This window comes from Giraffa tippelskirchi, chromosome 5 (genome assembly GCF_054371585.1).
Source record: "Giraffa tippelskirchi isolate mGirTip1 chromosome 5, T2T-mGirTip1v1.2.pri, whole genome shotgun sequence".
NCBI lineage: Eukaryota > Metazoa > Chordata > Mammalia > Artiodactyla > Giraffidae > Giraffa > Giraffa tippelskirchi.
This window is the reverse complement of record NC_137279.1, coordinates 28,599,658-28,618,368: the sequence shown is the minus strand read 5'-3', so window position 1 is coordinate 28,618,368 and position 18,711 is coordinate 28,599,658. Positions and strand designations below refer to the sequence as shown.

Here is an 18,711-nt window from a genome sequence, read left to right as displayed (position 1 = left end):
CTGGAATAAATCTGTTACTTGAATGTTTTAACTGCCAACTGCCTCACAGAATGCCAGAGAGCATCTAAGGTGCCCCTGGGCTGGCAGCCTGAGGTGGGGGAGGGAGGGTCTCCTGGGGTCAGGAAGCAAGCCTTTATCCTGGCACAGGGCACACCTGCTGCTGGCCACCTGCAGAGGGAGCAGGTGGGCACAGGAGCCTCTGCGAGGGCCAGCTTGTCCAGGGATCCTCTGAGCTGGGGCCGGGGATGCTGAGACTGAGCCCTCTGCTGCCTTGAGGCCACTGGCCCACCTTCTCAGGGAAGTGGTCACTGAAAATGGGTGTTGGGGATGCTGAGGGCAGGCAGCCAGCCAGAGGTGTTACGTGACACCACTGGCACTGTGCTGCCTTGAGTGAACCTCGGACTTGATGCTGGAACCCCAGGACCCTCAGCGCAAGCACGCGGCTCCCAGGGCCTTGGATGCACCTGGGAAGTTACATCCTCCTGTCCCACCTCCCCTCCAGGGCGCCTGCTCTTCTTTCTTCCTCCAGCCTCATCCCACAGCCTCCGTCCCTAGTGTCCAAAGTAGCCACTGGCTCTGACGGGCATTCCTGTATCAGGTGTGATGTCCATAGTCTGTCCCGGACCCTCAGTAGCTGGACATGAACTGAGTCCTTGCAAGGAGCCTGGGATCACCTGGGCCCCCACCTCGGGTCTCATGTGCACGCGTGGTGTCCACCTCACCCAGCAGCAGCACCCACACAATTCCTGACCCTCCACGGGGAGCACATAGGGAGGTCCACGGAGCCCCTGTGCCCACCCCCAGGGTCCCTCCTGACGTGTGAGAGCAGGAAAAGGCTGCACTGCCCCCACCACTGTTGCTCCAACTACCCCACATCTCCACCATTTCCCACTCCTGGAGTCCAGCCAAATGGAAGGGGAAGAAAATCCTGCCCTTTCACATCCTTCCGGTGTGACTTGGGCCAGTTACTTGGCCTCTCTGTGCCTGGGATTCCCTGTGAGAAAACTGCAACAAAAGCACCTGCTCCGAGAGGCCTTGTGAGAACTTGGTGAGTCCCACATGTGTGAGGTGCTGGAGCGGGGGTTGCACTATCAGAGAACCCCCCACCACAGGCCCATGCTGTCTGCTCCCTCAGCCCAGGTTCCCTCTGCTGGTGCTCTGGGCTCGTGGCAGGCCATGCCCACACAAACACACGCACACCCCTGCGCCTGAAGGTTTGGTTCCCTGCAGTATTGTGTTCCAAGTGGGCAGTTCGGGACACTGGCCTCTGGGGAGGACTGGGAAGGGTGGGACAGGAGGGGTCGGCAACCAGGGCTTGCTGGCTGGAGGCCAGCACTGGAAGACACCCCCTGTCCACAAGGAGACTCCCTGTCTCTCGGCCACTTCCCCTTTCAGATGTTGGGCAGCCTCCCTCCACCTCGTCCCCCACAGCCAGGCACAGCTGAGGCCTACTTCCCCAAGAGCTTGGAGCAGGACCCCAAAGAGAAGTGCAGTCACCAGACCCTGCACCCAAATCTAAAGGTGCTTCCTGCCTGAGCAAGTCCAGCTCTGGGCAGGCAGCCCTGTCTGCTCCCTCTACAGCCTCACTTCCTCCATTTCCATCCCCTACATTTGCTGTCCCCCATCTTAACACCCTCAGAAGAGGAAAGGTCCAGGTTTGGGGTATCTAAAGCTTAAATGGTAGGGGAGCCACGTTTACAAAAAAGAACACAAACTAGAGTCCTACAGTGTGGCACTGCGAAAGGTCACGCCCATGGTCTTTCCTGAACCCTCAGCCCCTCTGAGGCACACCAGCATCCCTGCCTAGCCCATGTGGGCCTGACTGGCTTCCACCCCCCATCCCTACACCCGCCTGCATTCCTGCTGCTGACTCTTCCCTCTGCCCTCTGGCCCAGCTCATTCCAGCTCAGCCCTGTTCTCAGCCTAAGCAAGATCTCCTCCAGGAAACTTCCAGAGGCCTAAAGTGCCCCTCCCTGCACTGTCCTGGACCGCAGGGTATAAGCAAGAGGCTCTGAGGCCCCGGGGCAGCCTCAGGGCCTGCTGGGAGAAATTGCACAACAGGTTCAGCTGAGGGAAGCCACAGCCCCATCTTCTCATCTCTGAAATGCAGAAGCGCTCCTGCCCGAGGTCTGCCTGAGGTCCTGGGTGGACAGACCTCCATGGTCACAGACACATACCACACAAGTTCCCTCTAGAGAGCAGTGCACAGGAAGGGTGCCTGCTGGGTGACCTTGGCTAGTTACCAGGCCAGAGCTGCCTTCTCTGCATACTCTGCCTGCTCTAGAACGTTCTTGGGGGGCCTGGCAAAGCATTTGTATTATTATGCTAATAATATCAAAAAAATGCAACTCAAAAGGCTTTTCTTTTCTGTGGGTGTGGCTGGGGGTCACTTTGAGGAAGTGGTTGGGTTTACAAAATAACCAGATATGGGGAAGTTTGGAGCTTGAGAAATCCCCCCAAATTCCCGCCATCCTTGCCCCGCCTGCCATTCACCCTTGATGACCCCATGGTCCTGTGGTCATGTAAGAGGTGTCCTTTGCTGTGCCCAGGTGTGTTCGAGGTCTCTGAATACAGGGCCAGGAGTTCCCAGACAGAGATGTCAACAGCAGGTATGGAGATGCAGAAATTTAGAGGCCAGGCTGCTGCAAAGGACCTTGTTGTCTGCACACAGCTTGGGCCAGGCGCTCTGTGTCCAGGAGGCCTAGGGGGAGAGGAAAAAGGTGGCTGGCACTCACCCAGGTTCATTTACAGAGGCCCTGCATCATCGCATCCAGGAGCCCAGCACACCACTGGGACACTTGACTCACTGCCCTGGTGGTGGGTAACCTGTCAATTCAGCAAGCCTGGATTTGGGGGTGCAGCTCCCTCTTGGCCCCTTCCTCCTCCTCTCTACGTCCTCCAGTGAGGAAGCACAATGTTGGCAGGTCACTCTCGAGGGTGCCGACTTGAGACCTTGCTCAGAGTCCCTCAGGTCCAGGGGGTGTGCAAGGACCCGCTGGGCTGCTTGGGGTGGGCCAGGCCCACGACGGCAGGACCAGGCCGTTGCCTCCACCTGTGCCCTGTGCTGGCAGCCAAGGGGTGCAGTTCTATCCCAAAGTACTTTCCTTCTAAGCATGATTAAGGAGTCCGCGACAGTCACCACTCGCTGGGCCGCAGTCCGGGAGGGGTGCGGGAGGGGCGGGGGCCCGGGTTGGCGAACGTGCTTAGGACATAGCGAGGTGAGCGGGCACCTAGGGTAGCCATGAGGCCACCACTCCTCCCCAGAGGGCAACCCCTAAACCGCGCGCACTCTGCGCACAGTGCCCCCAACCCAGGCCTCGGTCCCGCCCCCTGTCCGGGTCTAGCGTCAAAGCGGGCCTCCCCACGTGCGAGGGGCGGGACGAGCGCGCAGCGCATGCGTAGGGCACAGGGCGCGCATGCGCAGGGCGCGGAGCGCGCGTGCGCACTGACTGTGCGGCGGCATTGCTGCTCGGCGGGCCGGGTGGCCGTGGGGCCGGAGGCGGCCATGGGGCAGGGGGCGGCGGCGGCTCTAGGGGCCAGCTAGCGACGGCGAGCGGCGGCGGGGCGCTGGGACCCGCGGGTGCGGCCTGGCGAGGAGACGGCCCCGCAGGCGCCCGGGGCAGCGAACGGTGAGTGCGCGTCCCCTCGGCCCGGCCCTCTGCCCGGGTCGTGGGGTCGGGGTCGTGGGGACAGGGTCGTGGGGGCAGGGCGCCGGCGCAAGTGTCCGGGTGGCCGGACCTCGACCCCCGTGACTGCACTGTGAACGAAGTGGCGGGCCCGGCCTTCACGCGGGGCGGTCAGTTAGGGGTCCACGTAGCGGTATTCATACTCGGAAAGCGTCTCTGTGCTCGGAACCCAGCGCCCGGCCGACGACCCCTGAGGTCGGCGGCTGGCCCGCCTGAGCCGGGTCCGAGCCTCCGGTCTCTCCGCCTCTGCGTCCGGCGCGCTCTGGTTCTCGTGGAGCTTCCTCACCCGCCGGGGGCCGGGCCTGAGCCCAATCGTATGCACTTCCTGCTGGACGGCGCCCTGGGCTCTGGCCGTGACCTTTACCCTGTTGCGGGAACTCGAGGACGAGGACAGGCACCCGCAGGTGCGGCAGGCGGGCTACGGCCCTGGGGCTCAGGCCTGCCGTTCAGGTGGGCGTGGGATGGGCCCGAGTGGGCACGGAGAGTGGACGGGGCACCCTGGGCCGGGCTGAAAGGGAGGCCGGGTTCACCCGCAGGATGACAGGAGGGGTCGGTTCTCTGTGGGGGCTGCGGGCTGCCCCCCAGGCGTTGACCTACAGGGCAAGGGGCCCAGTCCTGCGGGCGGGGCTGCCGGCTCGTCGTTTGCGATGTCTCCCCGACCCGCGGTCGCGCAGTGCGTGAGGCTGGGCAAGTGCGTGTGTAGACTGTTGGTGAAAAGAGGAACTGGGTGAAGGTGGCCCGGAGGTGGGCTGTTGTGCAGGGAGCCAGGTGTGCAAATACCTGCCTCAGCCCGAGCGCGTCCTCTCCCGGGGGAGGGGTCTGCCACCCTGGAGCCCCCTTCACGGCTCTGATCCTGTTTTTCCGCCCACCAGGCTCTGCCCCTCTGCGGGCCCGGTGCTGTCAGGTCCTGGCCAGCACTGGGCATCACCTACCGGCGGGAGAGGGGAGATTTAATAGGTATCTTTTATTGCCTCAGTGTTAAGGAGGGATAAACTTTGCTTTTTCATTCAGTATTTCAGCAGGTGTATGTTTCGAGCTCGCACTGGGCATCATGTTGTTATGTTTATATTTGGGTGTGTGACTTTTACTTGGGGGCGTCGCACTGTGTCTCCTTTCCTTCTGGGGAAGTTCTTTATCTTGGTTATTATACTCCAACACTTTTCTGTTGACACTTACCAGTGCTGACGTTTTTTGAAAATGAACTGAAATAATTCTAGACTCCCAGAAAGTTGTAAAAAACAGTACAGAGGAACTCCTGCACCCCGCATCCGTGGCACAGTGACATGAACCCTGGCATCTCCGTCACACCCCTTACTGGGGTTCACTACTTTCCCAGGGCACAGCTGTGTGGCCACCACCACAGACTCAGAGCTGGTGTCGCCTAGGGAGCCCACCCCAGGCTCCCCACATTCCCTGGCTACCAGTGATGTCCATGCGCCTGTGTTTTGTCATTTCAAGAAAGTTGTGTAAGGGACTTCCCTGGTGGTCCAGTGCTAAGGACTCTGAGCTTCCACTTCACAGGGTCCTGATTGGAGAACTAAGATCTCACATGCTGCGTGGTATGCCCCAAAAAAGAATGAAAGAATGAAAAGCAAGTTGTGTAAATGGGAACGTTTATCACGTGACCTTCCTTGCCCTGTAGTCAGCGAGGGGTCACCCAGCTGGTTTTGGAGGCCTTGTCCACTCCCTCTGATGGCCGGGCTCGCTCACCAGTGGGGACGCTTGGACTGTCTGTGGTGTTTGGCTGCTGCAAATAAAAAGCCGCTGTGAATGTTGAGTTGCAGGTTTTTCTGTGAGCATCAGTGTTTCTCTGGGGTAAATGCCCAGGTGCACTTGCTAGACGGTCTCTTTAGTTTTTAGTTTTTATAAGAAGGCGTCAGCCCTTTCCAGAGTGTATGAACGTGTCCTGGTCCCGGGTGGTGTGTGCGCGGGTGTTTCTCTGCAACCTCTCCAATGCTGAGTTGTTTGGCTGTACTGGTCACTGTGCAGTGGCATCTCATTGTGGTTTTAATTCCTTCCGGCCCATGGCATGGAGCATCTTTTCACCTGCTTCTTTACTGTGGGCGCATCTTGTCTGTCTGGTCATGTCTTGTCCACTTTCTAATTGGACTGTTTTTTACTGTTGAATTTTGATAGTTTTTGCTATTTTATAGGTACAGATCTTCTGTTGGATATCTAGTTTGAAAATATTTTCTGTCTATAGCTTGATTTTTTTTTTTTTTCTGCTTTCTTACCAGGGTCTTCCACAGAGCAAGTTTCTAATTTTAATGAAGCCCAGTTTACCAATTTTTTTTTTTATCTTTTATGAAGTGTGCTTTTTATATCATATACAAAAAAGATTCTATCTAACTTTAGGTCCCCAAAGCTTTCTCCTGTGTTTTATTTACTTGTGTATTTATTCATGGCCATGCCATGTGGCTTGCTGGACCTTAGTTCCCTAACCAGAGATCAAACCTGTGCCCTCAGCAGTGAAAGCTTGCAGCCCTAACCACTGGACCACCAGGGAATCCCCTCTTCTGTGTTTTATTATGAAGGCTTTTTACTTTATGTGGAGTTAATTTTTGTGTCAGGTGTGAAGGTTATGCTGAGGTTTACTTTTTTTGCCTATAGATGTGAATGACTCCAGCACCTGTTGTTGAAAAGATTGTCTTTCCTTCCTTGAACTGCTTGTGTACATTTGTCAAAAATTAATCGAGCATGTTTGTGTGGTTGTATTTCTGGGCTCTCTCTTCTCCATTGACTTGTATCTGCCCTCCCCCAAGGCCACAGTCTTGACTGTTACAGCTAAAGAGAAGTCTTAAATCAGAGTTACTCATCTTCCTTTATCCTTCTTTTAAAAAAACAGTCTTATCTTTGCTTTTTCCACATACATTTTAGAATAAACTTGGCCGTATCTACCAAGAAATCTTGCTGGGATTTGTGTAGAAATCACACTAACCCTGTAGATTGATGTGGGGAGAACTGACATCTCTGCTGCATTGAGTCTTCTGACCCATGATCAAGGGCCTCTCTCAGGTTATTTACATCTTCTTTGATTTCTTTCATCAGGGTGTTTAAAATACATTCAGCATATTTCATCCAAGTATTTTTTCAGTGACTAAATGATACATTTCATCCAAGTATTTTTTCAGTGACTGTAGATGATACTGTCTGTAACTTCAGACTCTACCTTCTTTGCCTGTTACCGTGGCTCAGACATGCAGAACTGTGCTGATTAAGGGTGGTCAGAACAGATATCCTTGCCTGGCTCCCAGTCTTATGTTTTCACCATCAAGTTAATAGCGGTAGCTTTTCTGTAGATGCTCCTTACCAAGCTGAAGAAGTTACCCTTGATTCCTGATTGCTGAGAATTTTTACCACTGTTGGGTGTTGAATTTTCTCCGCTTTCTTGCCCATCAGTTGGTGTATGTGATGGGTTACACTGACTGAGCCAGCCTTGCGTTCCTGGGATATGCCCCACTTGGTGTCGATGGATCCTTTTTAAATGTTCTGTGTTGAGGATGCATCAAATAATGCATTACGCTGAGAGTCGGTGCGATGTAATTCTTAAACTGCAAGTAGAAGCTGAGATGGCATCACGGGAATAGTTAGCTGCAGAAGAAATGACATCTCAGCACTTGTCCCAGGGTCAGTTGAGAGGCTGTTGGAGAGATTTGGGCCCTGGTCAGTGAGCAGCTCAGAAGGTCCTGCACTGCGTGTAGGTGGAGGTCCCTGTGGGGATGGGGGCAGCATTTGAAACATTGTTAACAAACAAATTCACCTCAGCCATTTAGATGAGAATTACTTTGAAGAATGATTTGTTCTTTTGATATATGGCCCATAATAGCAAACAAAGTTTGTAAAAATCCAATGATTATATAATCAGTTATAAGACTTTTGAAAATTTCAGCGTCGTAAGATTTAATTATTTCTTTGTATTTTCTCAGGATTATAGTAATCTAACTGGATTATAGCAATCTAACTAGATAGTTACTTCTGTGTCTTCTTGGGGGGATAGAATTTTCCACACCCTCCTAGGATTACCATATCACCTGCATCTTCATCCATATCTTCTCAGGATTGTACTACTCTAACTAGATAGCTATTTTTGTGTTTTCTTGGGATGGTAGAGTTTTCCACACACTCCTAGGATTACTGCATCACCTGCAGGCTCAGCCGGCTTTAAGGCAGGCTGGTGGCTCAGACAGTAAATAATCTGCCTGCAATGCAGAAGACCTGGGTTCAGTCCCTGGGTTGGGAAGATCCCCTGGAGAAGAGAACAGCTACCCACTCCAGTATTCTGGCCTGGAGAATTCCACGGACAGAGGAGCCTGTCAGGCTACAGTCCATGGGGTCGCAGAGTCAGACATAACTGAGCGATTTTCACTTTTCACTTTCCTGGCAAACAGGTTTCAGCTTCTTGCAGCTGGTACAGAGCCAAGATAGTGGTCTTCACGTTCTGTTTGGCTAGGGTTCTGACATCACTGCCTATAATCACTGTCTCGGTCTTACGTGTTACTGGAGCCTGGGGTGTGTGCCCTGAGACAACCTTATTGTCATTCAGGAGGGGCTACGTCAAAGGCCTCTTTTCCAGAACTTGAGGCAGGAAGGGTCCTCTCTCCTCCCAGGACCCTGGGCCTCTCTGCTGGGTCCCGTCGTCGGTGTCACTGAGGTCATGCCAGGGGCCCACATACCAGCTCTGCCCTCCTCACTGTGTCACCTTGGGCTTTGGTCTCCTGGACACCCCCGCACAGCTCCTTGAGAGGGCAAGTCAGGCAGTTTGAGTCAAGTGCTTGGACAGGGCCCCGCAGTGTGGGCGCTGGTTCTGCTGCTCGCCGGTCATCCTGGCCTGGAGTGAGTGTTCACACTCTTGCGCTGTGATCCTGGCCTCCCTGGCCTGCTCTTTTCTGTGGCTGGTCGTCCTAGTCTGGGGTAAGCATCCACACTCCTGCACTGTGACAGCTATTCTTCATGTTATTATTGTTCAGTGGCTAAGTCATATCTGACTCTCTGACCCCATGGACTGCTGAATGCCAGGTTCTTCTGTCCTCCACTATCTCCCGGAGTTTGCTCAGATTCATGTCCATTGAGTTGGTAATGCTATCCAACCATCTCATCGTCTGCAACCCCCTTTTCCAGGTCTCAGAGTGAAGCCACTACCAGGCCTCTTAGTAACAGCTTAAAGCAAGTTTTTTTATTTTTTTTTAAAACAATATTTCCTCTTAAAGTTGTGAGTTCATGGTCCATCACAGCAGTTTGTGGGGTCCTCGTGGGGATTAAGTGATATACATGAGTGAGGCAGTCAGGGCAGGGCCAGCACCAGAAGGCAAGCAATGAGGTTAGTGATTATGTTTTTATCTCGGGCAGTTTTTACTGAAATGAGGGAAACATGTACATAGCTTTTGTATATTAACTAAGCGCAAACCTGCCTTCTTGTATTTCTTGCGAGTTTGTCCTTTGTCCTTTCAGGCATCGTGACCTTTCTGTGTAGCCAGACTCGTGAACTCACTCTGCCCCCTCCCCACCCCACCCCACGGCTGGTGGTCTTGTCCTCATCTCCCAGCACTTGGCACCACCTCGGGCTCTCCGTCCCAGCACCCTAGCACTCTTGTGTTCTCCACTAAGTGTTCCAGGATTCCCCCAGACTCTTATCCAGACCCATCCATTTGGCGTGCCCCAGGTTCAGTCCTGAGAGCCTGTCTGGTTCTATGGTTGTCAGTGTTACCGTGTGCTGACAGAGCCCCGCCCCGCATGTCCCCGAGCTCTAGGCTTGAACTGTTAGCTGCCAGCACGTCATCTCCCCTTGGCCAGTAGTGATCACGTGAAGTCAGGCCCGAGAGATGCAGGCAGAGTTTCTGCAGCGTCCCTCCTTGGGCTGCGAGGAAGTCAGACCCCTGTGAAGAGGAACTCAGCAGCAGGTGGTGGTCAGGGTTGCGGAGAAAAGGAACTGGGCACCAGCGGGTAGGAGCAGGAGGTACAGGTGTTCTCTTGAGTAGGTGGCACCTGAGCACAGATCAGAGGGACGGTCGTGTCACGGGTGAGGTGTCTCGACAAGTCGTGTGGCCATGCTTTCTTTTCTGTTGGGTAAATGTCTCAGAGTGGAAGGGCTGTAGCAGATGGCAGAACCATGCTTAATTAACATTTTAAGAAACCGCAAAACTGTTTTCCAAACTGGTTGCCCCGTTTTCATTTCACCAGCGCTGTCTGGGAGTTCCATTTCCTCCTCAGGCTCCGCGACACTTGGGGTGGTCAGTTTTCTTACATTTTAGCCGTTCTCCGTAGGTGAGATGATGTCTCCTGGTTTTAATTTGCATTTCTCCAGTGACTAAGGATGTTGAACGTCTTTTCATGTGCTTTTCAGATGCAATCAATGTATCTTTGGGGAAGTTGCCCAAAGTTGGTATCTTTTGCATGTTTTTTAATTGAGTTGTTTTCTTACTAAGCTTTAAGAATTCTTTATATATTTTGGAAGCAAGTCCTGTGTCATATATACGTTTAGCAAATTTTTTTTTGTCAATTTGCAGCTCATATTTTCATTTTCTTTACAGTGTCTTATAAAGGGTACAAGATTTGAATTTTAGTGAAATTCAGTTTGTCAGGTTTTAAACTTTGTACTTTTTGTATCCTATTTAAGAAATCTTTGCCAAATCCATAGCCATAAAGATTTTCTCTAGTGCTTTTTTTTTTTAAGTTTTATAGCTTTTATTCTTACATTTAGGTATATGATCCATCATGAGCTGACCTTTGCCAGCTTGTGAGAACTGAACTTCATAGTGTTAGGTGTGGCTGTGGAATTTACCTGGAACAGTCTGGAGGAAAGATTGTCCTCTCCCTGTTGACTCTCCTCAGCACCTCTGTTGAGAACCCCTGACTGTCGTCTGTGTCCTTTGTCTATGTGTATGTCTCTGTGTCAGTACCACACAGTCTGGTTGCAGCAGCTTTATAGCAGGTCATCAGATCAGGTAGCATTAGTCCTCCAACAGGGCTTTTATTTATTTATTTATTTTTTAACTCTTCTCGGTCCTTTTAAGTTTCCAGTTTCCAGCTGAATTTTAGAATTAGCTTGTTACTTCCAGTAGAAAAGGCTGGGCTTGGAAAGAATTGAGATCTTAACAATATCGTGTTCTCTGGTGTATGAACATGGTATGTCTCTCCACTGACTTGTTTCCTTTCAGTTCTGTCCACGGTGCTTTAAAACTGAGGTAGAGTTGACATACGACTCTCAGTTACACGAAACCTAGTGATTCAGTATTTGTATGTGTTGTGAAGTGACCATCACGGTAAGTCTGTCACCACGTTTAATCACCAGGCTTTTTTCTCATGGGAACTTTGAAGACCTCCCCTCTTAGCACCTTTCAAATAAGCACAACAGTATCACTGACAAGTCACCATGGTGCGTGCTACACTCTGTGACTGACTGATTTTACAACTGGAAGTAAGGCTCACTCTCCTTTTGCCAACTACATCCCTACATGTCTTATATCTTAGTGCTACTGTAAATGGTATGTTTAAGCTTCAGTTTCTTTCTTTTATTTTTCTTCTTTTTTTGGCCGCATCACAAAGCTTGTGGGATCTTAGTTCCCTGACCAGGGATCGAACCTGGGCCTTGGCAGTGAAAACACAGAGCCACCTGGGAACGCCCTGTCTCAGGAGCTTTTAATGACTACTGGAGCCTTTGGTCTGGGTCGGGTGTGGAAATTAATATTTCCCAAGCTCCTGATGTAATTGTAAAGTGCAGGTGGAGGCAGGGGACTCAGGGACCCTCACCTTTAACCTCGTTGTAGAGGTCCCGGGGTTCTCTGTGGCCTCTGCACTGTCCCTTCTGATGCCAGCACCTGCCTTGTGGTCCCACCCCATTCCCCTCCCTTGTCCTCAGGGTGTCGTGAGCCGTGAGGCAGGCTGAGCTGCTGGGCTTTTCTGAGTGCGGAGGACGGGCAGGTCCCATGGCCCCAGCAGCAAGGCCAGGCCTTTCCTGTTAGTCAGCGGTTTCCTAAGAAAATGACCTTTAGGCCCAGATTCTCAGAGTGTAGCTCTTTCCCCCATCATCCAAACTGGCTTCTTCATGTCGTTTCTGCCCGAGCTCTGCTCTGCTCTTTCTACTTGTCGGAGCTCTGGTTTCTGCCCTATTTTTGTCACTTCTCTTAGGCTTGTTTGATTCTGCTCCAGCTCTCTGACTAGGCCTCGGCTGCTGACCACTGTTTTCAAGGACCTGGGGGCAGCTTGGTGGGCGTGTGGACCCGGCCTGCATTCCCTCTTTGCTGTAACGTCACGTGGGTCTGGATGGGCGCATCGACCGGGCTCGCGCTCCCTGTTGGCTGCAGCGTCACATGGGTATGGGTGTGGTTGTGAGCCCTTAGTGGCTTAGGAGGAAGTTGAGATGTTCCCAGGTGGTCGAGGACTGTTGTTTTGTGTCTGTTTCCATCTTTTCCTGCTTTACTGTGTGTGGTTGGGAGGTGAAGCTCTTGGAAATTAAAGTTTTCTTTGAGGACCAAATAAGTCAGTTTGGGCAAGTGTTTCATTGGCACTGGATGAAAGCGTGGCTTTGTTTGCAGGACGAGGGTGCAGTGTGTGCCTGTGGTTGGTCTTCAGTCGTGTTCACCCAGACTTTTCTGGGTGAGAGGTACCGCATGACCATTAATTCTCTCATCAAAGTCCCAGCATGTGGCTGCGTGCTAGGCTGCTGGTTGTTACCTTACTCTTGGACTCCCAGGCCTTCTGGATTCATGGAAAACCACAGGTAGATTCCGGAGTGGTTAAGTGCCTTTGGGACGAAAACAGACCTCCCAGACTGGGTAGACTGGACTTCAGCCATTTTCCCTGATGAGGGGTATAGGTGTGTGTGTACATTGGTTTACTTTATTTTATTAAAACAATAATAATAATAATATTTATTTTATTAAATCAAGGCATCCTGGGTTTTCGGGCCAAAGTCCTCCACGTCCATCAATTGCAGAAATGGAACAAGAAAAAGTCAACGGGAACAAGGAGCCGAGTGCAGAGGCATCCTCGTACCGCTGTTCCGCGTGCCATGGGGACGAGGACTGGGGCCTGGGCCACCCACTCCGGGGCCGCACCAAGTCCCGGAGCCTGTCGGCCGCGCCTGTCCTGGCCAGTGCCCGTGAGTTCAGGTACTGGCCTCCTGGGCCTGTGGGGGCACTCAGGAGGCAGGAGGTGGTTGTGCTCGCTGGCATGGCCTCCCAGAGGGCACTCCCAGCCGACCCCCCCCACCCGCTAGTGCCCATCCTCACTGCGGAGGCTGCGGTGTGGGGGTGCCGCCCAGTGTGGCCCCAGGCCGTGGGCACACAGTGGGGGGTGGGGAAGCTGTGCCGGCCTCGGTCATGTGAACATCACTCAAGTCTAGGGCGAAGCTGTCCTAGCCAGCACTGCCATGGGTGCAGGGCTCAGGGATGACATAAGCTTCCATGTGGATAGCTGTGTCACCCTCCTGTGTCAGAGTCCCAGTGGGCGGGCAGGTGGCCTTGGCTGCTGGCTCTGTGGGGTGGGGCGTTACCGCCCTTTCCCTTCAGAGAACGTTGAACTTGGTGCAGTGGCAGCAGGTCAGAGGTGGCTGCTCTCAGAGGTTGACTGAGATGCAGACTTAGAGAAACCTGCTGTGAACAGCATTTCCAGAGGCCAGGCCATGGCCCGCGGCCACTCCTGCACGTTCTTTGAGCTGGAGAGTTGGGGGAGCCCTTGACCAGACTGACTCTCACAGGCTCGGCTGCCCTTCACGAGACAATAGGAAATCTGCCTTGTCTCTCTGGGGATTTGGCATTTGTTGAGCCTTGAGATGGGCAGAGACGAAAGCAAGTTTGCCATCTGTGTTTGGCTGTCTTTGTGCCAGTATTTTTGGTGCAGAAAGGGACCATGAGGGGACCTCCCTGTGGTCCAGTGGGGAGGTGGCATACATCCCTGGTCAGGGAACTAAAATCCCACAAGTCATGTGGTGTGGCCAAAAATTAAAAAAAAAACAAACCAAAGGAACCGCGAAGCCTCTGGAGCTGGCACTCTGCGTGAGGGTGGACACACCTCCGCCCTGTCACCGTTGGGCGTCCACATGGCTCTCAAGGACCGGCGCTGGACCCTGAGGGGAGGACAGGGAGGGCCACCAAGCGGTGTCGTCCCTAGGACATGTGCTGGCCACAGTGCCCTATGATACAGTTGTGGCTGGAAATGTTGAGCCGCTCAAGTGCTGTCTTCTTTGTTGACAGTACAACTCAGAATGGGCGTTTTGTTAGAACCTGGATGGCTGAGGGATGGTATCTGAGATCTTGATTCCCAAGGACAGGCCCAACAACTGGTCCTCAAGTAGACTTGCCTGGACAAGAATTCAGAGCCGCAGGCCCGCGCCCCATGGTACATCCCCTTGTTCTGGGGTGGGGCCCAGGTGCCTGCCCTGGTTTGGGTCATTTCTTGTAAGGAGTTTCTGGGAGCCCCCTCTGAGGGCAGTGCTGTAGCATGTGGCCCTCAGGGCGGCTCTAGGGATCAGGCGAGTGTTCTGGGATCGTTGCTCGGGTGCTGGCAGATAGCGGTGCTCAGGCTGTTGGAGAGAAGATGGCAGAGAGTCTGAGAGCCAGTGCCTTGTCCGCATGTGTGTCTCTCAGTGACTGAGGGCCCACCCTGCATCCTCTCCCACAGGAGGACCCGCTCCCTGCATGGGCCGTGCCCAGTGACCACGTTTGGACCAAAGGCCTGCGTGCTGCAGAATCCCCAGACCATCATGTGAGTCAGCGGGGGGCTCCACGGGGAGGGGGAGCTATGGGAGGTTCTAATGCTCTGGGGAGCAGGGCATGGGCCCGGCAGCCACGTGGCAATGTCTCCGACTCCCACGGGTGAGAAGGTGGTGGGGCCTGCTCCTTGAGCACAGTGGGCCATAAGAGCTTCAACAGGAAAAACGCAAGGAGAAAAAATAACGTATTACACACTGATACATTTGGTGACTCACGTGTTTCTCTTCATTACTGTTGAAATGCAGAGATGTCAGTTGGTGTTTTTTGAAAATCTGAGTTTACTTGTTTGAGGCCCAGCGCTGCCTCCCAGCACTGGACGCTGCCAAAGAGGGGCCGTCGTTGTCTGTTGGCTCTCTGTGCTGTCTGTCTCGGGGAGAAGACACACACATGGCTCCGGCCACCAGAGCTTGGTGAGGAAGCAGCAGGATTCCAACCAGCTCTGCCATCGGGCCTGGCAGTGGGCTGCCCGCTTCATGGACCATCTGTGCTCCCTCCTCAGAGGCACTATGGAGGATTGACCTTCTATGGGGGGCAGGCCAAGGGCGACACCCAGCACAGCAGCCACACTGGCAGCTGGCCCCCCAAACCCCTCACCTGGCTGCGCCCTGCTGTGTGCCTGCCCTGTGTGGCCTTCACTGGCTGTCCAGACCCCTCCCTGCGTCCCAGCCCTGCACTGCCGCGCCCTCCTCGTCATTCACAGCCCGCCCTCAGCGCACCCCGGTGGCCCTTGGGCATCCAACCGTAACTGGCCGTTGCCGCCCTGCCCAGCCCACAGTGGCCCAGGTGTGTGTGCTTTGCCCTCACAGGCCTTGGGTGGGGTCTCAGGACGGCATCTGAGCTGCTCCCCAAGGTCAGGTAGGGTTGTGGGGTGCTCCAAGCAGAGGAGCAGGTGCCCCAAAAGTGTCGAGGGCTGAGCAAGCAACATTCTCTGCCCCCTGGCCCTGGCTCAGCTCAGATGGGCTGAGCACCCTGGTAGGGTGGGATCCCTTCCCCATCTGGCCCCTGCGCCTCCTACAGCCTGGCCAGGGGCAGGGGTTGCGTGCTAACCTGACTTCTCCCCCTGACAGTGTAGAGGAGCTGATTACGAGAGTCTTATCTTCTACTTGGTTGTCTCATATCTCAACAAGTGCGTGTTTTCTGTTATGTTGAAATGTGTGGAATTACCAGCATCTGACGCCTTCAGCTTTTGAAACTAAGGCTCACATGGGTGTCCGGCCCAGAGCCTCCTTGGGAGGGGTCAGCATCCCTCTTTGCAATGACCCAACAGGAAGTTGAGTGACCAGTTGGCACCCAAGACTGAGCCAATGGCGCTGCAGTGGCTCTGGCTAGGCGTGGCTGACTCACAGGTCTGGAGGGGCTGTGAGCTTCACTTGCCTGGTCACTGGGGAGGGGGCTTCAATGTCTACCTCAGCAACCAGGCAGACTTCCACCTGCCCTCCTTCTAGGCCCAGGGCCAGGTGGAGTGACGAGAGGCCTGCAAGTGCCTGCCCTCCACCTGTAGGCCCCTCCCATCGCCAAGCCGGTTCCGCAGCCCAGTGCTGTTGTCTGCAGCTGGACAGGGCCCGTCCTGACCGCCCCGGGCAGCAGAGCCCAGCAGCCAGCTGGTGAGGAGCAGTTGTCTGAGGTCTGGCCCCTTTGCTGTTAGAGGCGATTGGGCAAGAGGATGGTGTGAGCAGTAAGATCAAATACAGTTTGTTTGAGTTTTCATTTTAGGAAGCTCTGTACTTGTTTTATGCAGCCTTTAGCAAGTCACTTCATGTTTTGCTTTCAGTTTTGAGGAGACAGACAGTGGGGTTATGGTGCCAGTGCACACTTGGGGAGTCTGGGGGGCTGGGGTGCATCGCACTCCCGCCGTTAGTGAAGCACGACCGAGATGCTGGGCACCCAGCACCACCCTCCGCCAAGCTGCGCGTGTGACCCAGGCTGGCCGAGATGCCGGCAGAGGGTCATGAGTGACCCCCTCCTTTGCAGAAACGCCTGGAGAGGGTGAGTGATGGTCAGTCAGTTACAGCCTGCAGCCAGGGACCCACCACCTGTTTAGTGGTTCGCATCCTGGTGTGGAAAGTTGCTGGTGGGGCCATCACGTTCTCAGGGAGGCACCGGCCATGGGGCATGATCTGGAGCAGGTGTCTCGGTTGGGGAACTTGCATCAGAAGGGCCGTTCCCATGGCTTGCAGCCCTCAGGGCTGTTTCCCAACAGGTGGAGGTGCTGCCTGGGGGCCCACCCCCACTTGAGGGCTTGGCCTCGGACACCCCTGCCCCTGGGGGAAGACCTGCTGCCCACAGACTGTACCAGGCCCTGCAGCACCAGTGACCGAGACTGGGCACACAGGACTCTTGGAGCTGTCGTTGGCGGGCAGACCCAGCTGACTTCTTTTGGTTTTTGTTTTTTAATTTTTTGAGGAGTTTTGAGTTGGCAGCAAAAGTGAGAAGAAGGTACAGAGCTCCCTGTTGTACCCCTCCTAGCCTCCCCACCGTCATCATCCCCGAAGCCGGTGCATTTGTGACAAACAGTGAACTTACACTGACGCGTCATCGTCACCAGAGTCCTCGTTCATATCAGGGTCCTGGACACGCGTGATGACATGTTCTCTCCATTGAAATCACACGGCACAGTCTCACTGCTCCAGATCCCGCCACTGGCTTTAAAAGAGGCTTTTACTGTAGAAGTGAAGGTCCACTGAGTTGCTCACATAGCAGTGTGGACCTGGGTCAGTGGGAAGCCCAAGTCTCTATTGGCTGGTCTGGGTGCACGTGGGACGTCCTCCAAGCAGGTCCTTGTGTGAGCCTCGTCCCGAAGGAGCCTCGTCCCGAAGGAGCCTCAGGCAGGGGCACGGCCGGGCATGGGGAGGGTCTCCGCACTGTGCAGGTGCCAGCGGGTCAGCCTGGGGCCCATGTGAGTGCGCCTCTCCCCTCAAAGGCACATCCAAGACCCTGCCAGCCAGCGGTTGACGTGGAACAAGTCCCCGAAGAGCGTCCTCGTCATCAAGAAGATCCGGGACGCCAGCCTGCTGCAGCCCTTCAAGGAGCTCTGCGCGTACCTGATGGAGGTGAGCGGGGGCGGGCTCCGGGCTCTCCTCCCACCCTCTCAAGTCAGGAGGCTTCGTAAGCCAGGCACAGGAGCTCAGAAGTGTGTACCATGAGCACAACAAAGGCACTTTGCCTCCGAGAGACAGAGGAATCGTGCCCCTCTCCCCTGCCCCCATCAGAAAAGCCTGAGGCACAGAAGGAGGCATCTAGAAGACCGGCGCCCTGACCTGTCCTCCTGGCAGGGCTGACGCCGCCATGTCCTTCCAGGAGAACAACATGGTTGTGTATGTGGAGAAGAAGGTTCTGGAAGACCCTGCTCTCCTGAGCGATGACCACTTCGGGCCAGTGAAGAGGAAGTTCTGCACCTTCAGAGAAGGCAAGTTGTCCCCGGGTGGCAGGGTGCTGCCCCCAACCCGGCGGGACCTCTGGTACCCCTCCCTCACCCCATGCCCAGCAGTTGGGGAGCTTGACGTCTCCTGTGTCTTCCAGATTACGATGACATCTCCAATCAGATCGACCTCATCATCTGCCTGGGGGGAGACGGGACCCTGCTGTACGCCTCCTCCCTCTTCCAGGTGAGGCCCCAGTTGCCTGAGGTTGTAGGGGTGCAGGTGATAGGACACGGAACTGGGACTGCTGCGGGTGCTGGAAGCTGTGCCAGGCCAGCTGATGGCTCATGGGGGCCCAGGGGCTGGGCTGGGAGGAGGGCAACCCCTGGGAGAGCTGGCATGCGGGCTGAGTGAGGGGGCCAAGAGTCAGGGGCAGGTGAAAGCAGCAGCCCCAGGCCGACTGGGAGGTATGGTGGGGGAGGGACTGTGGAGGCTGCGGATGGCAGGGATCTGCCAGGCAGGGACCTTGTCAGGGTGTGTTAGGAGGTCGGGCAGGCCCCCAGAGCGATGCCTGAGAGTAGGAGGGAGCCAGTGGGGCAGGAGGGTGGGGTCCAGCAGGGCCTGGGGCAGCAGCGACTGGCAGAGGCCGAGGTTGAGCGTCCTGGGGCATTCCACATGCTCAGAGCTCTCGTTCTCTCCTGGGAGCCTCCTCAGCGGAAGTGGCTGCAGAGCCACATGGTGGGACCCGAGTCCCACCCTAGGCTTCCTGCCCTGGCTGCCCATGCTCTTCCCTCGCATCTCTGTGGGGGCTCACTGCCCTCCCAAGCCTGCTGGGCATGGCCTCTGTGTGTCAGAGCCCCCATGTCCTGCCCTGCCACGCCTTCCTGTCCCCTGTGGCCAGTGGTTGGTCCCCCTGCCCCCGTTTCTCGTCAGCTCTTCAGCTGTTCTTCTGGCTCC

The 18,711-nt window shown here is 54.9% G+C and overlaps 1 protein-coding gene across 4 annotated transcripts in view; it reads left to right on the top strand.

Annotated features, from left to right (window-relative positions):
• The first annotated feature begins 55 nt into the window (after positions 1-55).
• Positions 56-18,711, top strand: part of NADK (NAD kinase) — a 22,734-nt gene continuing 4,078 nt past the window's right edge. Inside the window, exons 1-6 of one of the 4 annotated variants that reach the window (XM_081488347.1) lie at positions 56-1,048; positions 12,572-12,793; positions 14,304-14,387; positions 17,316-17,445; positions 17,693-17,801; positions 17,915-18,000. In XM_081488347.1, the coding sequence (XP_081344473.1) occupies positions 12,621-12,793; positions 14,304-14,387; positions 17,316-17,445; positions 17,693-17,801; positions 17,915-18,000 (582 nt within the window). In that variant the 5' untranslated portion in view covers positions 56-1,048; positions 12,572-12,620. Of the gene's footprint in view, positions 1,049-3,447; positions 3,630-3,692; positions 4,091-12,571; positions 12,794-14,303; positions 14,388-17,315; positions 17,446-17,692; positions 17,802-17,914; positions 18,001-18,711 lie in introns of those variants that run through there. The other 3 variants (XM_081488348.1, XM_081488345.1, XM_081488346.1) reach the window with 3 other exon arrangements.